Below are 25,541 nucleotides of genomic sequence, written 5' to 3' on the forward strand. Positions count from 1 at the left end.
ATACCATATGCACTGATTTTCAACCAGAGTGCTGAGGTCATTCAATGAGGGAAAGAAGTCTTTTTAACACGTCCCCATATACTGCTGGGACAATTGCATATCCACATGCAAAACAATGAAGTTGGATCCCTACCTCACATCACATATAAAGACTGACTCAAAATGGATCAAAGACCTAAACGTAAAGGCTTAAACTATACAACTCTTAGAAGAAAACACAGGAGTAAATCTTCATGACCTTGGATTTGACAATGTTTTTTTTAAACGTGGTACCCAAAGTAAAAGCAACCAAAGAAAAAAACCGATAAACTGGACTTCATAAAAAATTTTAATTTTTTGTGCATCAAAGGACAGTATGGAGAGAGTGAAAGGACAATCCACAAAGTGGGATAAAAGTCTTGTAAATAATATATCTGATAATATATGATAATAATGTACCTAAAATATTAAAGACCTATTACAACTCAACAACAAAGAAACAACCCAATTCAAAAATGCCAAAGGACTTGAACAGACATTTCTCCAAAGAAATATATAAATGGTCCACAAACACATGAGATGCTGCACATCTCTAGTCCTTAGGGAGATGCAAATCAAAACCACGGTGAGACACCGGTCCAGACCCAGCAGGACGGCTACAGAGACAGACGGTACCAAGTGTTGGTGAGGATGTGAAGATATTGGCCCCCCCCCGCCGCCATGCTGCTCGTGGGAATATAAAATGGTACAGCCGCTGTGGAAAATAGTTTGGTGGTTCTTCAAAAAAGCTCAACATAGAATCACCATATGACCCAGCAATTCCAGCGCTAGGTATACAGCCGGGAAAAGGAAAACATGTCCACACAGAAACTTGCATGCGAATGTTCACAGCTGTATCATAAGAGCCAAATGGTGGGAACAACCCAAATGTCTGGGATCTGAAAAATGGATAAGCAAATTACATCCACACAATGGACTCTGAGCCATAAAAAGGAAGAAAACACTGACATCTGCCACAACGTGGATGAGCCTTGAAAACAGCGTGGAAAAAGCCCGACCCGAAAGACCACACAGCGTACAATCCCACTGATGAGAAACGTCCAGAACAGGCAGATCCACAGAGACAGGAAGCACGTTACTGGTTGCTTGGGGATGGGGTGCGGGGAATGGAGAGTGACTTCTTTGGGGTGATGGCAATGCTCTGAAATTGTGGCGATGGTTTGACAACTCTATGAATTTGCTAAAAACCCCTAAACTGTACACTTTAAATGTGTGAATCGTGTGGTGCGCCGCTTACATCTCAATCAAGCTGGTATAAAACAAAACAAACAAACAGAAACCAATCCTGCATCTACTCACTAGGGTTTCAGGGAGATCAGACACGGGATGTGGGAAGGGGCCTCGGTGGCGCCGCCTGAGAGAGACGACTCCTGGGTCACCTCTGAGTGTCTCTCTGCCACAAATGCTCTTCCCAGGGTCCAAAAGCTCAGGTTTCTGCTTATGCAGAAAGCCTCGTGGTCAAGGTCCTGGTGACTTTAAGCCCAGCACCTGTTTCCATGGTGACGTGACGGCTTTGCCAAGGCCATCTTCGGTCAGCTTCCTGAACAGCAGGTGTACGCATGTGCGTGCACACACACCCATGCACGCACGCACGCACACACACACACACACACACACCCATGCACACACAGGTACTCCCAAGAGCACGGCCTCACTCCCGGGACACAAAGACATGCTGTATCCCCGTGGCCCAGAGCAGCTGAGTCCCCTTCAGAAAAAAAATAGGAAAGACCCTGGTAGAGGGCACAGATGGGGTCCACGGGGACGCATCATCCCTCGCTCTTTAAAGGAGCCACTGGAATGTGGCCCAGATTCTGTGATGAAAGCAGCGACCATGCCCCAGACCATGCCCCAGCGACCATGCCCCAGCGACCTGCCTCTCGCAGTAGCTTCCTTTGTTAGGGTTGTGACAACTGCTTTCTTTGCACGTACTTTCTCCTTTCGCGACTGCAACAACCCCCTGAGAAAGGTGCAGCATGCTCCCATCCCCAGTCTGCGGATGGGAAGGCAGGGGCTAAGAGAGCTGCAGTGACTTGTTTGAGGCACACAGTTTCCAGGTGCTGGAGCCGGGGCCTGAACTTGAGATCTGTTTGACTCTGGGGCCTGCTTAGCCCACAGCATGAAAACACCTTGGCACAAGACAAGTACTTGATTATTTATTGAGCAAAGACATACATTCTAGTGCCAACTCTGTGACCAGCTCCCTCTCATCCTGGACAAGTCACTTCTCTCTGGTGTCCGTTTCCAAAATTCTAAGTGGAACTACCTATCTGCTCAAGCCCTGGTGTAGTGGGTTGAAGGCCCCCCCAAAATTCATATCCACCCAGAACCTTAGAGTGTGACCCCATTTGGAAATTGGGTCTTTGCAGATATAATTCATTAAGATGAGGTCATACCGGATTAGGGTGGGTCCTATATGCAAGGACCATGTCCTACCTTGTCCTCCTAAGAAGTGAAGACAGAAGCACAGGTGGGAGGGATGCAGCCGTAAGCCAAGGAACCCCTGCAGCCCCCAGAGGCTGCAAGAGGCAGGGCAGGATTCTCCCCTAGAGCCTTCAGTGGGAGCACAGCCCTGATGACACCTTGATTTTGGACTTCTGGCCTCCGGAACTGTGAGAGAGCACATTTCTGTGGCTTTAAGTCCCCCAGTTTGGGGTGCTTTTATTATGGTAGCCCCAGGACACATCTGGGGTTCGGGGTGGCTCAGTGAGAAAGAGACATGCAGGTCAGAGGAGCCAGGGCTGCATGGCATCTCCGAGGGCCGGGGGGGGGGTGCCTGGCCTGCCAGGGAGCCAAAGGTGGAAAAGAGATGGGGGACAGGGGGCAGGGCTGGGGAGGGTCCTATCAGCCTTCACGGGGCTGCACAGAAGCCTCTGCCCATTCGGGTGACGTGAGCTTGAGCTGTCCTCAGACTCCTCTCCTGAGAAAGCCCGCATGTCCACCCCAGAAGCTCCCTCGGAGGCTCTCGGGGAGGATCCTGCCAGGCCTCCTCCAGATTCCAGGGGCCCCAGGTGTTTTTGGGCTTGTGGCTTCATCACCCTGCTCTCTGTGCCTCCACTGTCACATGCCCTTCACCATGTCTCTCTCTGTCCTCTCCTCTTCCTGTAGGGACAATAGTCATTGGATTTAGGGCCTGCTCTCACTCCAAGATGATGTCATCTCGAGGTCCTTAACTAATTCCATCTGCAAAGACCCTGCTTCTAAATAAGGTCACAGTCTAAGGTTCTGGATGGACACGAATTTTGGGGGGACACAAGTCAACCGGCTGAGCAAGTGCTTATGGTCACTCATGGGAGATGGATACCATGGGCTGTTCGGGGGCACAGGGGCCACAGTTAGCAGTGGTAGAGCCACAGGGACCCAGACTGGGAGTGCATCTGTACTCCCTGCTTAGCATTTGTTCCCCCTGCACAGTAAAGATCAGCTGAATGAACAAATGGATTCTCGTCTCAACTATCACCCTTCCCTCTGAGCCTGGCCACCTCCCCCAACTTTGGAGCTAACACCCCAAAGGGCTGACCCTTAGATTCCCTCTGGCAATAGCATTCGGGAGTACCCAGTCCCCCGTGCAGCTGAGGCTCTCAGTCATGCCACGTAGGAGTAAGCTCTTCTCGAATCGTGCTGACCTTCTCTGCCCACACTGGAAGCCACCCCCCCCCACGCTTGCCAACCATTCCCGCAAGCTGCACTATGGAGCCTCCCAGGGAGACTGCAGAAGGGTGGCAGAGACAAGCACAGCTCCCCAGGGGCACACACAAGTGCCCAGGGGGAGGCCTGACCCATGACCCCTGTCCACACAGGCTGAGTGGGGGACTTCCCCCTCCCCCATCCCATGGGCTCTGGGGGCTGCACAGGAGGGGCCTGAGCCACCATAGGGGCCTGGTGCAGAAAAAGCACAGACCCTATGAATGGTAGGGAGGAAGGACTCAAAGACAGAATGCTCCCTGGCCCAAGGATCAGAGCTGTCCAGGGTCCTGGCCAAGCCACCTCTGATCACTCCCTCCAAGGCGAGCATCTGCGCAGCACTTCTGTGGGTGATGAAGGCTCTCTCTCAGATAGACCAACATTTTTTCTTTTCTTCTTTTTTTTTTTTGTTGCCTTGAACAGCATGTATATTGAGCGCTAGTCAGGCACAGCACGAAGCTGTTTGACACATGAGCTCATCCCACCTTGTCCATGACCCCATGGAGGAGGTGGTGAGCTCAGAAGGCAGACCCCTTGCTAGCTGCCACCCCAGCTGGTAAGCGGGGTCAGGAGCAAAGAAACTAAACTTGCTCTTCTTTCCACAGAAACACAGCTGCCTTCCTTGAAGGCCTATCCACCGAGTGAGGCCCAGCTCACAGTGGAGGTGCTCCCGGGGCCCCGGCCCGAGGCCCACGCAAGCGTCTGCTGTCTCCTGGCCTACATTCGGTAAGCTGCACGCACATTCACCTCCCCGAAGGCACTCCTGGAGAGCAGCAAACACTTTCCATTCTTCTCTGTCACCAGCCCTCAGCCCAGAAAAGTCTGCATTTGACTTAGTGTTTTAACAACTTTACTGAGATGTGACTGGCATACAACCAACCACATATGTGTAAAGATACAGCTTGGACACATGTTTGCACCCGTGAAACTGTGACACAATGGAGATAATATGCTCGTCCATCACACCCCCATGGTGGGTGGCGCCCCCAGGATTTCGGGGGCCAGTGGCAGGTGCCCAAAAGCAGGAGCAGAGGAAGGTGGCCTTGAATGACACACAGGTGTCAGTGGGGCTCAGATGAGCAAATGCACACAGACAGCTCTGGGCCCGTAGAAGGGATCATGTTGGGAGCTATGGGATATTGAACATTAATTGGAAGCATAAGGATAGATGTTTTAAAAAGAACAAAATGCCTCAAAAAAGGGGGGTGAGGATGGCAGGTGCTTCTGAGGAGCCCAGTCAGAGGTGATCACATGCTCCAAAAAGCTGTGGGATATCCTAGGAACGAAAAGTGAGTCCCTGGACCCTGATGCCCACACCCGTCAGCTGGCGGGCACGGTAGAACTGGGGGGAGACCTGCGTGGTCTGGGCTCCCCCGGCTTGGGTGGGGACTGCGGAGCGGCAGGATGAGCGGCGTCCTTGAATAGGCTGAGCGGTTCCCTGAGAGCTCAGAGCTGGGGGGCCGAGGTGAGTGCCTTCTCCTCCCCCCTCTCTCTAGGAATAATTACGGGGTAAGTGGTTTAAGAGGGAACCGAGTGGCACTTCTGAAGCAGCTGGAGCCAACAGCCCCCAGAGAGGCTGGTTCACCTTCCGTTCTCTTCCTAGTCAAGCTTCCCATGCTGGGGGCGGGTGCTGGTCAACCTCTGGTAGCTTCATGGGGCTCCTTCCAGAAGGGACTGGGGGCCTGGGCTCTGCAGGGAACTCATTACTAATTCCCTAGACATGGGTCAATGGGTGAGTGCCCACCAAGCAAATCCAGGGGTGGAGGTAGAGCCCTACTGGCCGGGGCTCTTCCTGCACCAACGGCCCCATGTGACACCACAGTCTAGGGCAGCACCGAGGCATCCGTATGCCCAGAAGAACAGAGCCAGATGAGAGCAGGTTCATAATCAGACTCCCAACTGGTAGGAAAGCTGCCGGCTGGGCGAAGGGGGCACTGAGGATGAGCACGATGCTGGCAGGGCAGCTGGGAGGGGGACCTCTACTGAGGAGCAGGACACCAGCAAGTAGGAGCGTGGTTACATATGGGCCATGAGCAACCCGATCCCGGGTCTCCCCACTCCCATGTTCCAGGTGAGCCAGGCTCTGAGAGGGCGACCCGCAACGTCTGGGCGGGGGGTGGAGGGGGGCGCATGGTATTCTCTGGCTTGGCACAGGAATCGGTCATCCTCAAACTCATTTGTCACTATAAGTCAGCCACAGCAGATACTGCTGTCTTGCAGGCAGCCTAGGGAACCAGAAAACAGGCCAGGTGCTCCCAGGGAAGCCGTTTAACTTCTTTGGCTCACACCTTCCTGTCTGTCAAATGGACTGAATTTTTGCGTCCCCTCCAAATTCATACGTTGAAGCCCCTAACCTCCAAAGTGATGGTACTTGGTCAGGTTTTGGGAGATGTTTAGGTCATGAGGATGGAGCCCTCACAGAAGAGACCCCGGAGAGCTCCCTCGCCCCTTCCGCCATCGAGACACAGCAAGGAGGTAGCCATCCAGGCTAGCCAGGAGGAGGGCCCTCACCATTCACCACTCTGTCAGTACCTTGACCTTGGACTTCCAGCCTTCAGAATGCAGAGAAATAAAGTCTACTGCCTAAGTGCCCAGTCTGTGGTATTTGGCATAGCAGCTCAAGCTGCCCAAACACACAGATAATATCTGAATCAATGAGAGGTCGGGTATTAAATGCAGAGTGTTAGTACCGTCAGCACCATGAATGCAGTGCTGGCGAGACACCCCAAAGGTCCGCTGTGTTCTTGGCGTCATGCTGGGAAGCCAGAGTGCCCAGCAGTTCACACATTTACCAGGAGCCTACTGGGCACACACTGTGCTGTCAAGGCTGTGATGCCACCTCTCCCACCACACCCCACTCAAGGGTGTTGAGAGCCATCTGTGTGCCCCACGTGGCCTGCCCTGGCCCCACGACCCACCTGTATCATGTACAGCTGGGCGATGCGGTACTCCTCCACGGTCATGGGCAGAGGAATCCGATATTCCTTTATAATCATCTTGGAGTCCAAGCCTTCCCGTCGATGGGGAAATGCGTGTTGGGACTTCTAGGCGAGGTTCCTTAAATTAACATGACAAAATTCACCGAGGACCCCTGAGAGAGAGCAAGAGAGGACAGGAGAGTCACTTCCTGAAAGGCCGGTGGGCAAAATAGCACAGAGGAAAGGCCTAGTCTCGACTCTGCCACGAGCCCGCGGTGTGACCTTGAACAAGTTCCCTCACCTCCCCGGCCTTCATTTCCCTTGCTTGCTCAGCAATCCTGTAGAAGCTATGTAAACCCTGATCAGTCAGAGGGAAATAAAGGATGGAGGTCCCACTGGTGAGGGCCGGGCGGTGGGAGGGTGTCGCATCCTCTAAGAATAAAGAGCAGGGCACTCTCGTTTACACGGTGTTTGGGCAAGCTGCGGCGGCAGCTATCTGGTGCTCTGGGGTCACTGGAGGCAGGCCCAGTGACCGCAGCTGGCCACAGGAAGGAAGAGACGACCCACAAAAGTATGAAAAACCCACATGAGAAATTTAAAAATCAGCAGCCTGGGGCCCTCCGGTGTGGGGACAATCAGTTCTGCACATGTTGCCAGGCACAGAGGGCACCACTGCTTCCGGGCAGAAGACCCTGACTTCTCCAAGAGAGGTGATCTGAAGTGTGGTTCCGCTCGGTGCACAACGATTTATGACCCCTGTTCTGTTACCGACACCGGGCTTGGTCTCGGAAGTAGGAGAGACAAGTAAGATCAGTGGGCGGGCTGCATCGCGTGCGAACTATATCTCAACAAGGCTATTGAAAAAATAAAGAATGTATTCATAGAAGCTTCTATTTAAGATGACAAAGAATACATTTGATGAAGATTTGCACTGAAAGCAATCAAATTTAGAAACAAACAAGCAAGGCTGGAAGGAGGCATACTCTCAGTGATCTGGAAAATGGAATTACCCATCATAATCCATCCCCCAGATGGTGGGGGCTTTGCTGTAAATATCCGTGGTTACCCCCGAAGAGGTTACATGCGGCTAACTGGAAGGTGAGTGAAGTCTTCCGAGATAGGCACTGGCAGAATCAGGATAGCATTTTAGAGGGACCACGCTGGGGACAGCAGTCAGTGCAGATTCACGGTGACACTGGCTAAGTGATAAGAGCGAGGGTCCGGCCAGGCAGGCAGCCTCCCTGGGGCACCAGCTGTCTGAGGCTGAGCATTGCCCAGGCACTAAGGCATTACTGGCTATCTAATGAGACTGAGGGAGAAGAATGTACCAGAACTCTTGGGACAATGGGCACGTAGGGCTGAAAGGAATTCCTTAATCAGCCACCTAGGGAGAGAGACTGAGGGGTGCGGGTATTACATACATAAGCCAGAGATGGCCCCTGTGTTAATTAGCCTAAAACAGCCTCTGTGTTATTCACATCTACACAGCAGGTAGGACTATTAGCCTGAAGCCCCCAGCACCAAACTTAAGCTCTCACACATCCCATTGCTTTAAAAACAGTCCAGATAAACATCTTTTTATTTTTTAATTTTTATTTTTTTAAAGATTTACTTATTTATTTTAGAGGGAGAGTGTGTGTGCCTGAGTGGGGGAGGGGCAGAGGGAGAGGGAGAGAGAATCTTAAGCAGACTCCCAGCTGAGCGTGGAGCCCCATGCAGGGCTTGATCTTGTGACTCTGAGATCATGACCCAAGCTGAAATCAAAAGTCAGACACATAACTGACTGAGCCACCCAGGGGCCCCCCCAATAAACACCTTTTTAGCTAATTAGAGTTCATCGACTTTACATCACATGCAACTGCACCCCACATTTGCTAGCCACAGGTAAGATCAACACTGGGGCAATAAAAACCCCAAATGAGGGAGTTCTGTGACCCAGAGACTCCCCCTCATGCTTCTGAGTGACATCACTACCCACGTGAGCCCCCCTGTCCGACTCTGCCTCCCCTTCTGGGTGGTGGTCACACATCACTGCATTTGGAAGGCCCCTTGCTGGGAGGGACTTTCCCCCTCCAGCGAGCTGTCCGAATGCCGCCAAACACTTGCGGTTACTGCCCCTCCTGGTCCTGTCTCTTCCCTGATCAACCCGAACCCCTGAACTTCCCACAAAGGGAAGGGGTTGAACCCTCCAGAGGCCACGCTCAAGTGACAAGAGACCATCACTAACTTTCCCTCGAGGTAGGTGGGTCCAGCCCACAGCGGAGAGGGCATGTGGGTTCAGCCCCAAGGAGAAAGCCGAGGCTGTGGGCTGCCCCCTCTCAGCTCTGGGACCCGCCTGCCCCGAGGCCCACAGGCCTATGGTTCAAGCCTGGGTGGAAGCAGAGTCAGAGGAGATGGCCCAGAGCCCCCAGAGCATCACCTCCTCCCACGAGAGACTGGGATCAGCCATGTGGCAAGATATCCAAGCTGCCATGGGGCTGAGCTTCCAACTGGCTGAGAGGGTTGGATAGGCCCCGGGTTTGGGGAACCTCCCGCCACAAAGGAGATAGAACAGCTGGCTTGGGGGAAGCTGGGTGAGGTGAGGGCTGGAGACAGACGGAAGGACGAGGTTCTGTTGAGGCTCATGCTTCCGAAGCTTTTCCACGTGGCCCTCATTTAAGCCCCAGGATCACCTTGCCCGGAAGGTACCAGAGGCCTGTCACAGAAGAGAAGCCGGGGGCTAGGTGTCAAGCACCACACCCCTGCACGACAGGGCAGCACGCACACCTACGTCTGTGGGGCCTCAGGAGTCCTCTTCTGCTACACAGGAGAAACGCCGTGACTTGGGGCAAGTCCCACCATCACCTCAATGACAAAGAAGTCAGACGCAATCCCTAAAAGTTCTGGAGAAACTCTAGGAGTCCCAGCAATCGGCCCTTGGCGGTCTTAACGGCTCCGTGGAAAATGAGCTGCCAATGCTCGCCTGCACACAAGTCTGACCAGGTGTCCACTCAAAGCTGGGGGCAGAGCCGAGGGCACCGGGCCCATGGCGGCCCCGCGACGACCCCACGCCGGCCCCACGGATGGCCCCGCGCCGGCCTGGAGACCCATAGACACCGCGGTGCTTAGGAGGCAGCTCCATCTGTCACGGCGTGAGCTACACCGGCAGGTACACGGACACAGAAGGAAAGAACAGAGTGTGGTGCAGTTAGAGCGCAGTGCATGGTGACTAAGAACAGGAGGGAGGAATCAGGGTGCCATGCGTGACCACATGGGACGGGACGTCACGGGAGCACCACTCCGCGGTCGGACTTCAAAACCTAACAAAGCCTTTGTTAGCCACATGTCCCCCAGGCCACGTGGCTGTGCCTGCTGAGCCTCGGTCTCTCCATACAGCACATGGGATGATACCACCTGCTTTCCCAAGTTACCAGTGTCACCGAGAGGACAAAAGTGGTCTTGCCAGGGGCGGTGTCTGTCAGTGCACAGGGGACTAGGGAAAGGCTCCAGGGAAGGTGGAGCTTCAAAGTGATGTGAGTGGGGATTCCTGGAACCCCAGGACTCCTGGGATCCCTCAGCAGGCAGATGCGAGAAGGACAAGCTCCAGGAGAAGGAACAGTATGAGCCAAGCAAAGGTCCCAAGGCACCAACGTGCCATGCTGCTGAAGTGACCTCCCCCCGCTGTGCCCCCAGCGCTGTCCTGCTGCATTCTGGATTTGGGACTGGTGTGAACAGACTGAGGAAACCCTGCAGCCACTGCCCACAGAGGAGGACGGTGCTCAAGGCTGAGATGCGGTCATTCCCTGCAGCTGAGCACCCACGAAGTTCAGTGCCAGGGGTGGGGCAGGGCAGGGTGACGAGAGGCTGTCACTTGCTTCCAGGAGTGCTTTGGTCACACTCTCCTCAGACAAGGTGCGACCATAAAGCATGAACGTCACAACCGGCATTTCCACAGAGAAGCAAAGGTTATCTTTGAAGCAGCCCCTGTAGAAGGCCTGTGGTCCCCCGTGTCCCCCAGGACTCCCCTCTGGGGAGCCTTTGGAGCTCTGCACACCCACAGGAGGCTCTGGGTGAGAGGAGCAGAACACAGGATGTGGCCATGGGTGATCTCTGAGCACAGGCCACATCAGGTGTTGTCTTTTAAGGCCATCACTCTAAAGAGTCTCAGCAAGTACCATCATATTCTATTTAGTTAAGAAAGTCACACCCATGCCAGTGGGTTCAGGAATCCATCCTGACTTCCTGGTGAAGATGGTGGAGAAGAACATTTCCGGTCTACCACCCTCCCTCAAAAACACCAACTACAGATATAGGGAAGTCACTGCGGCTGATGAAATGAGGAAATTGCTACGCCCCCAAACCAGACACCACGAAGTCTGAACTGGAAGAAAGCTACATGCTGAGAGCTTACGTGGGCCTCCTCCTTGGACCCCCAAGTAAATATTGCTTCCTGAGAGTCATGGCCCGATCCTCCTGCTGGGATGAGGAACTAGGGCTGTGGCTGCCACCCCGGGTGAGGAGAGGCATCTCTCTGTCCTTTGTTTTTCCAGAGAAAAAATTTTAATTCAAGGATTACATACATACAAAAAATGCACGTATCATAAGTATAGATATATTTTCACAAACTGAACACACCCGTCGGACCAGCAAGGATCAAGAAATGGGAATTAACAACCCCCAAAGCCCCCCGTGTGTCCCCTTCTAGTCACGTCTCCTCAACTGTGGACAACCATTGTCCTTCCATTTGCCTGTTTTGTACTTCATATGAGATTGAAGCCAATGGATTGCCAACACCCAACTGTCTTTGAGCAATTCATATGGAAGCATACTCTATGTGCTCTTTTGATTCATGGGATTCACCTAAATTATTGCATGTGGTTGTAGACTGTTTGTTCTCATTGCTGTCTAGTATTTCATTGGCTGGATATACTGTAATCAACTCAACCACTCCATTGCTGATGGGCATTTGGGTGACGTCCAATTCGTGGCTGCTGGGAATAGTGCTGCTGTAAACAACCGAGTCCACGCAGAGATGCGATTTTACATTGTGGAATGGAAATGGGGTGCGAGTTGATGGGAAATCACACCCACATTTCTATGACAGAACCTCATTTCCCCTCTAAGGGAGGTGCTGGGAGTGAAGTGAGGGTGGGGAGAGAAAAGGGGCAGCAAGGGCTTGGTCATAACAGAGATAGCCAGTGATGTAAAGAGCTTTGCTGAGAACCATTATGAGTATGAGCCCTGAAACCTGAGAGAGACAGAATCCCTAGGCAGAGGATAAACAACAGCTCAGGGAGAGAGCCTTCCTGATAGTAAGTCCATAATGCAGCTGCAGACTGCTCTGGACCACACCCCACATTTTCACAGGCTGCTATTTAGAAGGTAGCTTAAGAAGAATAATCACAAAGGAACTCACGTGGGTCCTATGCATTAAGGGTGGGGTGGGGGGCAAAGGAAGGACACATGGCATGAGGAATCATCCAGAGAAATACATAAAGACTTCAGAAAAAACAAGTCATAGACCCAGAGAAATTACAGATATAATCTCTTAAGAACTGGTAGGAGCAGATGGGTGTAAGAAAAGAGACACCAATATTTTAAAAAGAAATTATTTGACAATAGAAAGAGATGAAAGCTGAAAGGTGAGTTAACAGAGCTCAGGGGAAAAAGAGAAAGATAAATACATCACATATTTTTAAAAACCATATTATAAGCAATGAATAAATGACAAAGCAGAGCATGAACAACTAGAGATGTGGTGGGTGGGCTGCAAGAAATCACACAAGATTAAACGGAGAAGACTAATAAGACAAAAGTGACAGGTATGGGAGGCAAAAGGAAATCAAACATACACATAATTGGTGAAGAAAATACAATAATGGAATAGAGGAAAAGTATTCAAATATATAATGGAAAAATCCCGTGAAATTAAAAAAAAAAAAAACCTGACTCTACAAATGGCCATTTCTGTGGCCCAGGAAAACTTGGTGGTGTGATTAACTTCAAGACATCCTTAAAAGGTTACTGATCTCGGAGTGCCTGGGTGGTGCAGTGGGTTAAGCATCCTTCTCTTGGTTTCAGCTCAGGTCATGATCTCAGGGTCATGAGATCGAGTGCCACATAAAGCTCCATACTCAGTGTGGAGCCTGTTTAAGATTCTCTCTCTCTCTCTCCCCCCCTACTCCTTCCCCCTGCCAGTGCACACTCTCTCTCTCAAATAAATATTTAAAAAAAGTTACTGATCTTAAAGGATATAACTAGGGGAGCAGGGAGGTGAGTTGAGGAGTCAGAATCCTCCACAGCAAGCCAGTTTCAGAAAACAGTGAAGCAATGTCTACAGAGTTGTGACTCAGAATTTTATACCCAGCAAAACTGTCCTTTGAGTATAAAGTTAATGGACATTCTGTAACATAAACTCATCCGTAAGGTCTTAAAAAAAATTACTTGATGCTGAAATCCAACCAATCAAAAATAAGTTCACCAATGGACGAATCCTGGTGAATACTGAATTAATATTTTTGAAATTGGGGCAATTATCATTATTGAATAGAATATAAAACCCATGACAATGTACGCAAGTAATAATATAACTAAAATTTTCCACTAAAATTGAAGGTGGAAAACACAGAGGTGGATGGCATGAAAGCTGGTTCATTATATAGATTAAAAAATTATGAGGGATGAACGGTTGGAGCAAAGGGATTTTTAGGGCAGTGGAACTATTCTGTATGATACTAGAATGGTGGATTCACATCATTGTATGTTTGTCAAAACTCAGAGAATGTAAAACACAAAGAGTGACCCCTAATGCAAACCATGGGCTTTGGGAGATAATGATGTACCAGTACAGGTTTTTCAACTGTGACAAATGTCCCACTCTGGTGGGGGGTGTTGATAGGCGGAGTGGCTGTGCAAGTGTGGGGCAGAGAGATACATGGGAACTCTCTGTGCTATCCTCTCCGTTTTACTGTGAACCTAAAACTGCTTTAAAAAATGAAGTTTGTTCATTAAAAAAATAATGATTCCAACTTACTAAAAGTTTTTCCTGCAGAAAGTAGATTAAAGGGCACCAGGGGCTGGGGAGAGTGGGAACTGGGGAGGCATTGTTTACTGGTCGTAGTTTCTATTTGGGGAATGAAAACATTTTGGAAATAGTAGGGGAGGGGGCAGCAGAATACTATAAATGTACTTATGCCACAGAATTGTACACTTAACGTGTTTATAGGGACAAATTTTATGTCATATATTTACTACAGTTTTCTAAAAGTAACAATGTAGTACACAAAACCCACCCAGTTGTGTACTTGAATTAATTGTATGGTATGTGAATTGTATCTCAATAAAGCTGTTTAAGAAGTTTCTCTCTTAAAAAAAAAGTTATTCTCTTGTCCACATTAACTTTAAGGAACTTTAGGAACTAAAAGTTTTAGGAACTATTATCACTTAAAGAGGAAGAAATGTGTTTCTGAAATTTAGCAATTTCCTTCCATTTCATTTCAAATACACGCAAATGGATTTGTCTTCAGTTAAACTTAAGAAAATTAAATTTGATTTTTTATTTTAAAACTGCATGCTGAGTAAGGCCCATTTTTGGTTGTTAAATGATCACTATTCTGTATGTGTCTGTCTGTATAAAAGTCTGAAATAATGGTCACTGGATGCTGGTGAGGGTTATTTCAGATCGATGGAATTTGGGACAACTTTTCCTTGTACTTTTATTTATTAGTCAACTTTTTACAAGGCAGCGGCACGTGGAGTTTGAACAGGAGTCTGAGTACCAGCCAGAGAAGGACAGTCAATATAGTTGTTAAAAATCACGCACTTTGAATCAGCCAGACCTTCCGCCACCTCCCAGCTGCGACCGTGGGCAAATTGCTTAAACTCTTTGATCTTTCGTTTTATCTTCTACAAAATAGCAGACTAGTAGGTGAGAATAGAACCTGCCCCGTTGTACTGTCTTGTGATTAAATGACATAATGCACATAAAATGCTTCGCCCACTTCCACGCAGTACTCAGCAATTAGGTGGTGCTGCTGTGCTCAGCAGTGTCGGGAAGGCTGGTTCCTGAGTCCGGACAGCTTTCCGGCTGAGCTGCTTACCTCGGGTGCAGCCCCTAAGCCCACCGCCATCAGGGAAAGACAGCCTAGCACCCGGGCCACAGGTGTCCAAAGGACAGATGACCCCTTGGCAGGTGCCTGGTTGGCTCCACAGACAGAACGGGAACCTGGTAGGCACAACAGGGTCCCCTTGTTTTCTCCCTGGAAGAGCCTGAAGCAAGAGGGTACAGGCGGACCCCAGGCCCCTAATGAGAGAAGGCAGTGTGACTTGTATGTCTGCCTGTCCCCCGAGCCCCCTTCAACCAGCAGATGAACCCGCAGACAATCTCATTACACCCACTCCGGCTGCCTGGGCGCGTGCGAGACACACATTTCATCTCCGTCCCCGCTGGAGTCGTGATGGGTTAGACAGAATTATATTTTACTGCTTTCCACAGGGCAGCTCTCGGTGCCTGGCGCAGTGAGAGGGAAGAAAGAAAAACACACGTCTCCCGAGGCCCTTCTGCGAGGGAAGCTGGGCGAGGAGTCTGAGTGACCGCTGTGTCCAAGACGCACCCATATGCACAGCCCCCCAGGCCCTCCCCAGGGAGGACGGGGACAGACCTTCCCTTGGGCCTCTGATATGGCATTTGGCTTTCTGGAACCCCTGTATTCAGGACCTTAGGAAGGACCCCGGCCTCCATGGTCATCAGTGTGTCAGAGGAAGCAGGAGGGCCAGATGGTGTCAGAGCGAGAGCCAGCCGGCATGTGATCAGGGAGGCAATCAGGGGTGAGGCCAGTGCTGGACAAGGCACCAGGCCCAGCAGGAAGGGGTGTCACCCCCCTCCTCCTCAGGCAGCCCATCCCATCAGGACCCATATGAGGAAGACAGAAGGAGCCCGTGGGTGACCAGGAACACCTGGTTCTGCCTAAGGAGTCAAGGTCAGGACATATCTCTTGGGGCCTCCCTGGGCTGGGAGCCCAAAGGTCTTCAGGGACTGCCAGGCATCATGGGGGGAGAGGGGCTGGGGTGGGCAGGCTGGAGGGGCTTCGGGAGAGCCTGGCGGGTTGCTGGGTTGGGCTCAAAAGAGTGCGCGACCGAGCAGGTGGGCAAGGCCGCTCTTTGAGCCAAGGCCGTGGTGAGACTCCTGGACTGGGAGGGGAAGAAGAAAATTGAGTTTACTGAACTTAATCTGTTTTTCCATGATTAGCTGGGGTTTGACGTCACAGATGGAATTTGGGAGCGAGGCTGCGCGGAGACAGCGGAGGACGGAATCTGTCCAAACGCAATTCAGCTGCATTCTGGCCATTAGGTCTGGAAGCAGCTCCAAGCCAGGCCATCGGAGCCTGCCTAGACGTTTGTGACAGTGTGGAGGGCAGCTGGCGGGAGACAGAGAGGCCGAGGGCAGCCTCCGACTGCAACATCCCCTCTGGTGCTCTTGGGTCTCTCCTCCACGCCTTCCGGGGAAGCCCCCTTCCTCTGCTCTCGGCTTCCCAAGTGTGCAGGCCCCTCCCTCATCAGAGGCCGAAGTGGGTAACAGAACTTCATCTGCCCCCACGTGGGCAGCTCTGCCCCCACCCTCTATATCTAGGGAAGGCTGGCTCCAGACAAATGGGGGGTGTGCAGAGGAAAGGAGCCATTCCTTGTGCCCCAGGGAGCAGCCCCACAAGGGATGGGGGATGTGTGCACGAATCAGCATCCATCAGCTGTCTCTCTGTCCCCTGGGGGTCAAAGCAGGGGCAGGCATGTCCCCTAGGAGAGTCTGAGCTGGAAGAAGTTGGGATGGGGGGGTCCAATCCCTGCTCCCAGGGTGTTCCATCTTTACCTGGTAGATGGTGGACTTCCAATAAGATTTCTCTGGAGGCAACAGTAAAGAGCCTCCCCCCCGCCCTCCAGTCCAACGGTCACCTTATAAATGAGACTGAGACCTAGATTTTGCAGGTGTGATGAGCTGGAGGACCCAGCTTCACCCTCTGCCCTGAGCAATGAAACGAGGACTCCTGGAGCCCTTTCAAAGCCCTGGGCCCCCCTGCAGTCACCAACATCCCAGAGAAGGCCATAAATGTCATCAGTGTGTGCCCAGAGTGCTGGGCTGGGGAAGACTGCCAAGCCACTGCAGGGCTTGGCCATCAGAAGCCATGGGACAGGGGCGCCTGGGTAGCGCAGTCATTAAGCGTCTGCCTTCGGCTCAGGGCGTGATCCCGGCGTTCCGGGATCGAGTCCCACATCGGGCTCCACCGCTGGGAGCCTGCTTCTTCCTCTCCCACTCCCCCCGCTGTGTTCCCTCTCTCGCTGGCTGTGTCTCTGTCACATAAATAAATAAAAAATCTTAAAAAAAAAAAAAAAAAGAAGCCATGGGACAAAGAGGGGGCACCGCAGGGCGTGCACTGCTCTGCAGGGCTAGGAACCTGGTGGGGGGCGGGGTGGTGGTGGGACCCTTAGAAAATGCTTGAGGGTTTTATAGTTTTTCTTCTGTAACACTTCAACCCGAACGGCAGCCAGGGGGCTCAGTGGGAGAGCTTTTCATCGCTGTGGTGCAGAGAGCAAAGCAGGCCCAGAGAAGGTAAGTTGCCCTGCTCAAAGACAGGCACAAGCCAAGGGCGATAGGCACCCCAAAGTCCTGACTCCCACTCCCTTGCCAGGCCTGCAGACTTCAGCCTTGCTTGTTGGGAAAAGGGGAGAGGAGATTTGCACATGAGGAAGTTAAAACGGAGACCCAGGTCCTTTGGCCAGAGCTCCCCTCCGGCTCTCTATTCACTGCCCTTCAGGGGCCCTGCTGGTCACTGCTGCTGTGACCATCACCACGCTGGCCTCCAGGGGGTGCTCCCCACAGCGAGCACTGAGTCCAGCTCAAACAAGCCTGCAACACTGAATGCCACTGGGGGCTGCGATGTGACAAGGGAAACACAACCCCAGAGGGACCCTGCCCGACAGCCAGGTTGAGGGCCGACCCGGTTCGCTGGGGCATGCTCAGGGCCCTCCTGCCCGCCCCCGGTCGCCTCCACCCGGTGCTACCACTTCAGCAGCACTATCCAGATCATTCTATGTCAGCAGAGCACATGTCACTCACCTAAGGACCTGCGTCTGGAGCAGGTGGCCTTGGAGAAGAGCACCTCTCTAGGGGAGAATCCCCCCAGCTACTGGGGTGCAAGAAGGCGGGAACTCCCAGATGTTTGGAGGTGGGGAGCACCTCCAGGTGGGTGGGGCTCTGGTGATGTTGGCTGCCCTGCGGACACTGCTCCGAAGCACCTCTGCTCGTCAACCCGCCAGGGGGACAGAAGCTTCAGGGCACCCAGCCTGCTGAACGGCAGAGCTGGGATTGTCACCACCACTGGTGACGGCCACTTGTTATAACGACGGTGTGACCATAACACATACTGAGCATCAGTGACACTCACAGCTAACGGGCCAGCCTGGGCTCGGGTTTTGACCCAATACCTCGGGTGGGCCCAGCGCCCGGCAAGCCTGCTCTGCTGATCCAGCTCCTGTGGCCCCCACTGGCTACCGCGCACCTTCTCTCTGATCCCCTTCTTTCTCTCCTCAAATTCCCACCATCGAATCCACCAGCTCACCTGTGTCTGCTGCTCCTGCTACGGCTGCTGCCATGGGGGCTGACCTGCCATCAGTGTGTGTCTCTCTAGCGGACCCCCGCCCCCATCAGCACAAAAACAAGCAAGTAACCGCTCCCGAGTTGACAAATCCAAACAAAATCCCACAGCCCTCTTAACCCCACTCTCTTCTCTTGGTACCACCCCCTCTCTCTGCTCCCCCTTTCTAGCAAAAATCCTTGTAAGACTTAGCTCTACTTGCAGTTTCCATGTTCCCAATCTCTTTTCGACCAGCCACCCCACTGAACGGCACTGGTCGGGGCCACCACTGACCCCGGAGTGGCTAAGCCAATTCTCAGTCCTCATCACCTCTAGACCTTCATTAATTCCTGCGTTTAATACCCACTGCCGGAGCACGCCCAGGTGGCAGGAGCTCCGCCCTTGAACAGATTTCTGCCTGGACGAAGTTCTCTTCACTCCGCCAGCGCACACACCGACAAACCTCTGCTCGGAGCTGACTCCGTGTGAGATTCGTTGGCTCCAAGCTGATCAGCCATCAGCTGCAAATTGGGATTTGGTTTTGTTCCAAAAAACACACAGCTGGTATCGTGCAGCCTGCACGTAGCCCCGTGGGGCTGACCTCAACTCTGGAGGGGCACAAACCACATGCCGGAGTTTAGAGCCGGTGTCCCTCGTCCTGCCCCCTTTAGCCTACCGCACCCCTAACGCCCCATGGCTCCTTCTGCAGCTGCGACCGCCCAGTGGGGTACAGGTGCAGTGGAACATTAAAGCCCCCCAGCTCTGAGAAACTCCCCCAGCTGCCTGTAGTGCCTGAAACCACGGCTCCCAAACTTGCCGGATCCCAGCAACCGGGGGAAGGTGCTTCAAAGATACACGTTGCAGAGCCCCTGAGGGGTCAGAGCCTCAGCCCCCCACCCCACCCTGTCTCCCCGCGTGGCAGTCCCTCGTGCATCATGGGAGAAGGGTGTAGGAGGACATGTCCAGTCTGTCCAAGGCTGACGCTCCTGGAGGCCCCAGCAGGGTCTCCCCATGCCCCACGCTCCAGCATGTGGCACACCAGACCCTCTGCTTGGTCCCTTGGCTTATAAACCCCTTCAACCATGTTCCATAGTCAGGCTACCCGAATAAATTAGGAGTCACTTAACCCTCACAAATGCCTCGCATCAGACGGATTGCCCCCATTGACCTGTTTTGCTGAGATGTAATTCACATACCATACAACTCACCCTTGTAAAGTGTTCGATTCGGTGGCTTTCAGTATGTTTACAGGTTGTGCAACCATCCCCACTCCCTAGCTCCAGAACATTTCCTCACCCCAAGAGGAAACCCGGTTCCCGTTAGCCCTCGCTCTCTGCTCCCACTGCCACCAGCTCCCTGGCCCTCATTAATCTGCTTTCTGTTTCCACGGACTGGCCTCTTCTGGACGTGTCACATAAATGGATTCATCACATAAATGGCCACCGTGTGGCCTTTTGTGTCTGGCTTTCTCTCACTTCACATCACGTTTTCAAGGTTCAGCCACGCCGTGGCACAGAGCAGTACCTCCTGCCTTTTTATGCCGGAATAATAGTCTACTTCGCGGTTATTACGTCCATTTTTATAGCTGAGGAAGCCAGGACAGCGTGCCATCAAGGCACCTTGTCCCCCCGTGAGTCAGTAAGTTGGAGTCAAGTTTATCTTTCTCTGCAGCTATGATAGAAACAGCTTAAGAACTGAACAATCGTCATCTAAATGGACATCAATTTATATAAATATATACCCTTGGCATGAATAATAGTACTTTATGGTTTACAAAAGCTTTCGCTTCATGCTCTTGCTTTTTCCGATTAATCCTCCAAGGTGGAAAAGACAAGTGCGCCCCGTTTTTGGAAGGAACCAAACATGTAGTGGTGCGTTCAAGGCCAGAGATATTGATGGATGGATTCGTTGTGGCTGCGTCAGAATCCGGATACAATCTGAGCAAACGGGATAGCTTTAATACTGTTTTACAAAGATGTCATGATTTATTATTTTTTTAAGATTTTATTTATTTACTTACTTAGAGAGAGAGAGCGTGAGCGGGGGCTGGGGGTTAGGGCAGAACGGGGAGGAGAGAGAGAAGCCCAAGCAGACTCCCGACGCGGGGCTCCACCCAGGACCCTGAGATCATGACCTGAGCCGAAACCAAGAGCTGGACGCTTCACCGACCGAGCCACCCACATGCGCCTCAAAGATGCATGATTTAGAGAAATACTTTTCTTTTTTTCCTCTTTCGGATTACTTTGTAGTGAATGCAAACCTTGGAGCCAAGGGAAAACCCACGTAAACTCCATCCAGGAGTATTTACTTGGTTTTAATTTAATGTTTCTGACTGATCTTGGAAATAAAGGTTGCTATTTCTTTCAAAATACAGACTCCTTGGTTCCAGCCCAAATCTACCGCATTGCCAAGGGAGGGCCTATTTGGACGATTTACTGAGGTTAAAATCTCAACCTCATAACCTGGCAGATAAAGTCCTTAAATTCTAGTCTCAACAAACCCTCCAACCTCCCCTTCTCAGCAAGAAATCTTATACTGGGTCCAGATGTCAGGCTCCATACCAGGTGCTAGGGGCCCAGGGGACCAAAACGGAGCCCCCAGGAGCCTCTCGGCCACACGAGAAGACAGACATCGCCTGAGTCATCAGAGACCTGTCGGGGATATTACTCATCCTTAAAAAGGAAGGAGGGTCCTGCTCTAGGCACCTGGCGTGCTTCCTTCTCTTGGAATAAGCCAAGCGAGTTCCTGACTCCAGCCTCAGCCGTGCCTATTAAACCCCCGTACCCCAGCCGTGGCACAGCTGGCTCCTTGTGGTGATCTGGGCCTCGGGCCAGATGTCGCGCCCCTCTGTGGAGGACCCCCTTGGGTCACCACACTCCAGTGTGATCGGATTCCCCGTACACGGCCCCCCTCCTTGACAGCATGGGCAACCCCACACCAGGGACCTCGCCTGCCTCCTTCACGGCCGGAAGAAATTGCAGCAACTCGGTCCTATTCCCCCTTTTCATTCTCTGATTCTGGGGAGCAGCAGGGGTCTGGCACTTAGTAGGTACTCAGGAAGGCTCGCTCAGTAAACGTTCCCCCAACCCCCCTTCAGGCAGATAATGCCACTGAGCAGCCAAAGTGCTAATTACAAACTGCTCTGTTAGCTGTTCCTCAGAGCAACTAGAAGATTCTCCAAGAATAGCGCACGGTCCTTGCCACGTCCCTGGAATAACAAACCCGGTTTCTTGACAGCGTCTGTGACTCAGACTGTTCACAGAGCCAGACTCGCCTCCCCCCAGGGGTGTGCTGTGTGCCGGGGCACACACCTCAGACAGAGAGGGCTGAATGCTGTTCTCCCCCGAGAGCGCGGGGGGCATCTGAGGCCATCTCAACCCCTTTCCTGTGGGGGAGGCGGGTGTTTGGAAGAGACAAGCGTGGCCCTGAGTGAGATCCGGCAACGCCGGGTGGCCCCATCAGCTTCGCTCTCAGACGCGCACAGCACATTACAGCTTCTCACACGAGGCCACCACGTTCTCATTAGAAAGTCAGTGCTTGCAAGTAGCCAGGGAAAGGTGGGGAGAGGAAAGCCCAGAGGGGCTGAGTCATTGGATGGGGCCACACAGTGAGTCACGGGCAGGACGGCACGAGAATCCCTATCTCCTGGCCTGGGATCCAGGGCTTGATCTACGGTGCCCTTGGGTAAGCATGGGTCCAGGCAGCTCAGGCCACCAACAATTGGGTCCAAATGCTCAACTCGGTAGGGAGCAAGCAGGCCTGGTTGGATCCTGGGCCAAAAGGCCCAGCCAGGGTCCCCAGGGGGAGCTGTGCATGTGTGCACATGCAAATTCACATGTCCGTACAACTCTGCCCAGGCCTTGCTCCATCTCACTGAGTGAGTAGTGTGGCCTTTACAGCCAGGCCTCCCAGGGCTGCTGGGGAACACTATATGCCTGGAAAATTTCCCAGCTCTTCTTTGCAGAGCTATTAGCTTCCCTTCATTGCCCCATAAAATCCTCCTGGCGATGATGGATGCCATCCCATCATGGGAGGGAGGGAGCAAAGAAAACACAAAAGATAAAAAAACCCTCTGGTTAAATTTGGAAAACCCCATGGACACATAATTTAGGAAAAGAAGGCATCAAAGGTAGTGGGGTTACCTAGCTCAGCTGCACAGGCTGTGCACTGCCCAACTCTAAGAAGTGACATTCTCATGGACTACAGGATTGGCAGTCCCATGAGTTGGGCAGTACAGGGAAAGGACCCTGCTTGATTTGGGACAATGTTTTCAAGAGTCTCAAGGTTCACTCCTCACTGACACCTTGTCCTAGCACGAGGACCTTTCAGTTCTCAGGAACTGCCCATTGGTAACTAGTAGGTAGGAAGAACTGACCCAGATCGGAGACGAGTGAGGGTGAAGGGTTTGGCATCTCCTGAGTCATTCTGGGGGCTGGACTGGAATCTAGCTCTAAGACCAGGAGCTCAGAGAAGAATTAGCCATTTTTATGAGCTGAATCTCACTTATTTCTCCCGCATTCTCCTTCCTCTCTCCAAAGCACTCCCCATTCCTATCTCTGTCTTTCACCAGTTCTGGAAAATTCTCAGCAATTAACTCTCCAAACATGGCCTCTAGCTTATTTTTCTCCTCTCTCTGTGGAACTCTAATTAGATGAAAGTCAGGTGTTCTCCTTCTCTCCATGTGTCTTATCTTCTCTACACCTTCCTCTTTCTAGTGTCATATTCTGGGTGGTTTCTTCATGTCTGGCTTCCAGTTACAAACCCTGTCTTCGGTTATGACTACTCTCCTATTTAAGTTCTATTTGGTTCTTTTCCAAACCTGCCTCATCATTTTTTTTACGGCTTTTTATTCCCTGCACGGTTTTTCAGCCGTGCCTTCTATTTATTTAAACGCACCAAACACAGTTATTTTCCTGTCTCTGCCTAAATACTGCAGGATCTGAGGTCCTGAGGGTCTGTTTCTGCTCTAAATCGTTCCTGCTGGCTCTGGCTCATGGTGCCTTCTCTCTTCTTAGGCTCGGTTATTTTTGACTCCGAACTGCTCATTCTCTGTGGAAGTTATGTGTAGAAATCCCCGGAGACTCAGGACAAAGGTCTGTGTTACGGGAGAGGATCTATGTCTGCTTCAGCGAATGCCTGTGTTACTGCCCACGGGAGAGCGCCCTCCACCGCCCGTGAGCAGTTGGTCCGAACCAGCAGGTGGTTTGGGCGCAGCTGGCCACCTTTGACTCTGTTCCTCCTCCAGGCTCGATAACGAGTGTATTTGTTTCCTGGGACTGTTGTCGCAAAGCACCATGAACTGGGTGGCTTTAAATACTACACTGATTTGCTTACAGCTCTGGAGGCTGGGAGTCTGAAATTAAGGTGTTGGTCAGGTTGGTCCCTTCCTCCATGGCTTTCTCTCAGCTTCTGGAAGTTGCCAACAATCCTTGGCATTCTTCGCCTTGTGGCTGCATCCACGGCCACGTGGCATTCTGTGTGTGTCTCTGGGCCCCTGTGTCTTCACATGGTCTTCTTATAAGGACGCCCACCCTACTCCAGTAGGACCCTAACCTGATTACATCTGCAAAGACCCTATTTCCAAGTAAGGTCACAGATCCACTGGTGATTGAGGGGGGATGGGGACACAATTCGAACCACACTCTTTCCATCAGGGTGTATGAAACCTCTCTGAGCAGCTTAGGCCTTATAATCTCTACATTTTCTTCTCAGCCTGGCCTGGCTTTTAGAATTTTTGCTCTATTCACTACAGCACACTGCCTTCCTTCCGTCACCCCACTAAAGGGGACCTGGTCCCCAGCAGCCTCACCTGTGCCCCCACGGACAGGACACAGGAAAGGACAGTGTGACAGAGTTTTCTCAGGACTCCCTTAGCAGCAAGCCAAGGGCACGCATTTGTCTGCTCTACGAGGAGAACCGTCCTGATTTTGAACGACTTAACTACTTTAAAAAAAAAAAAAAACAGAAAAGCGAACAGTCAATACAATAAATTAGATGAAGAGTTTTGTTTTTTTTTTAAATATTAAATCTTCCTTCCATTCTTGGGATAAATCCTACTAGGTCATGCTTATATTATTCTTTTTGTATCTGGCTGAAATAAATTTGCTACTTTTTTTTTTTTCCAGAAAGTTTGTAGGTTTCTACTTGGAAGTGAGACCAGCCAGTGGTTTGGCTGAGTTACCCTCTTGATTCTGATACCAGGGCTCCTTGGAAGAGGACTCGGAAGGCCTCTCCGTGTGCTCCAAAACAGCTTCCATAACACGAGGATTATCTATTTCTTGAAGGTTTAGGAAATTTTTTTTTAAAGATTTTATTTATTTATTCGACAGGATAGAGACAGCCAGCGAGAGAGGGAACACAAGCAGGGGGAGTGGGAGAGGAAGAAGCAGGCTCATAGCAGAGGAGCTTGATGTGGGGCTCGATCCCATAACGCCGGGATCACGCCCTGAGCTGAAGGCAGACGCTTAACCGCTGTGCCACCCAGGCGCCCCTCACTTATATTTTCTAATTAATCAGCATAAAGGTGCATATAATAGTCTTTTCTTTTTAAAATCTCGTCTGTAGTTAATATTCTTTTTGTTTGTTTGTGCCTTCTGCTTTTTTTTTTTTTTTTAAATCAGACTTGCCAAAGTTGGGTCTCTTCTATTAGTCTTTTCAAAGAACATGCTTTTAGAATTATTGATAATCTACTCTGTTTTCTGATTTCACTTACAGCAATATCTTTTTACCTTCTCTGAGTTTATTTTTCTAGCTTCTTGGATTGAAAGCAGACTTCAATAATTGTTATAATTCTTACTCTTACCTGCCTCTTAATAATAAATGAATTTAGAGCTACAAATTGTCCTTTGAGTACTGATTTGGCTTCATTCCGTAGGTTTTTATATTTAGGGCTCTTACTGCTCTTCATTTAAAATCCCATAATTTAGGGGGCGCCTGGGTGGCTCAGTCGTTAAGCGTCTGCTTTCGGCTCAGGGCATGATCCCGGCGTTATGGGATCGAGCCCCACATCGGGCTCCTCCACTAGGAGCCTGCTTCTTCCTCTCCCACTCCCCCTGCCTGTGTTCCCTCTCTCGCTGGCTGTCTCTATCTCTGTCAAATAAATAAATAAAATCTTAAAAAAAAAAGAAAGAAAAGAAAATCCCATAGTTTAGGGACACGTGGGTGGTTCAGTCAGTTAAGTGTCTGCCTTCAGCTCACATCACGATCCCAGGTTCCTGGGATCGAGTCCCGCATCAGGCTCCCTGCTTGGTGGGGACTCTGCTTCTCCCTCTCGCTCTACCTGCTGTTTCCCCTGCTG

At 51.4% G+C, this 25,541-nt stretch overlaps 1 protein-coding gene across 14 annotated transcripts in view; it reads right to left on the minus strand.

Moving 5' to 3' along the window:
• The window catches only part of PITPNM2 (phosphatidylinositol transfer protein membrane associated 2), a 133,897-nt gene that overhangs the window by 26,958 nt on the left and 81,398 nt on the right, over window positions 1–25,541 (minus strand). For 13 of the 14 annotated variants that reach the window (XR_008956980.1, XR_008956981.1, XR_008956982.1 and 10 more), the window contains one exon: window positions 6,642–6,814. The exons of the other annotated variant lie outside the window; for it this stretch is intronic. Coding sequence is in view for 10 of the 13 variants with exons in the window: in XM_057305744.1 (XP_057161727.1) it covers window positions 6,642–6,719 (78 nt within the window). In the remaining 3 variants the exon portion in view is untranslated. The remainder of the gene's footprint in view (window positions 1–6,641; window positions 6,815–25,541) is intronic. 14 annotated transcript variants of the gene reach the window in all.

Source organism: Ursus arctos, unplaced genomic scaffold (genome assembly GCF_023065955.2).
Source record: "Ursus arctos isolate Adak ecotype North America unplaced genomic scaffold, UrsArc2.0 scaffold_34, whole genome shotgun sequence".
Taxonomy (NCBI): domain Eukaryota; kingdom Metazoa; phylum Chordata; class Mammalia; order Carnivora; family Ursidae; genus Ursus; species Ursus arctos.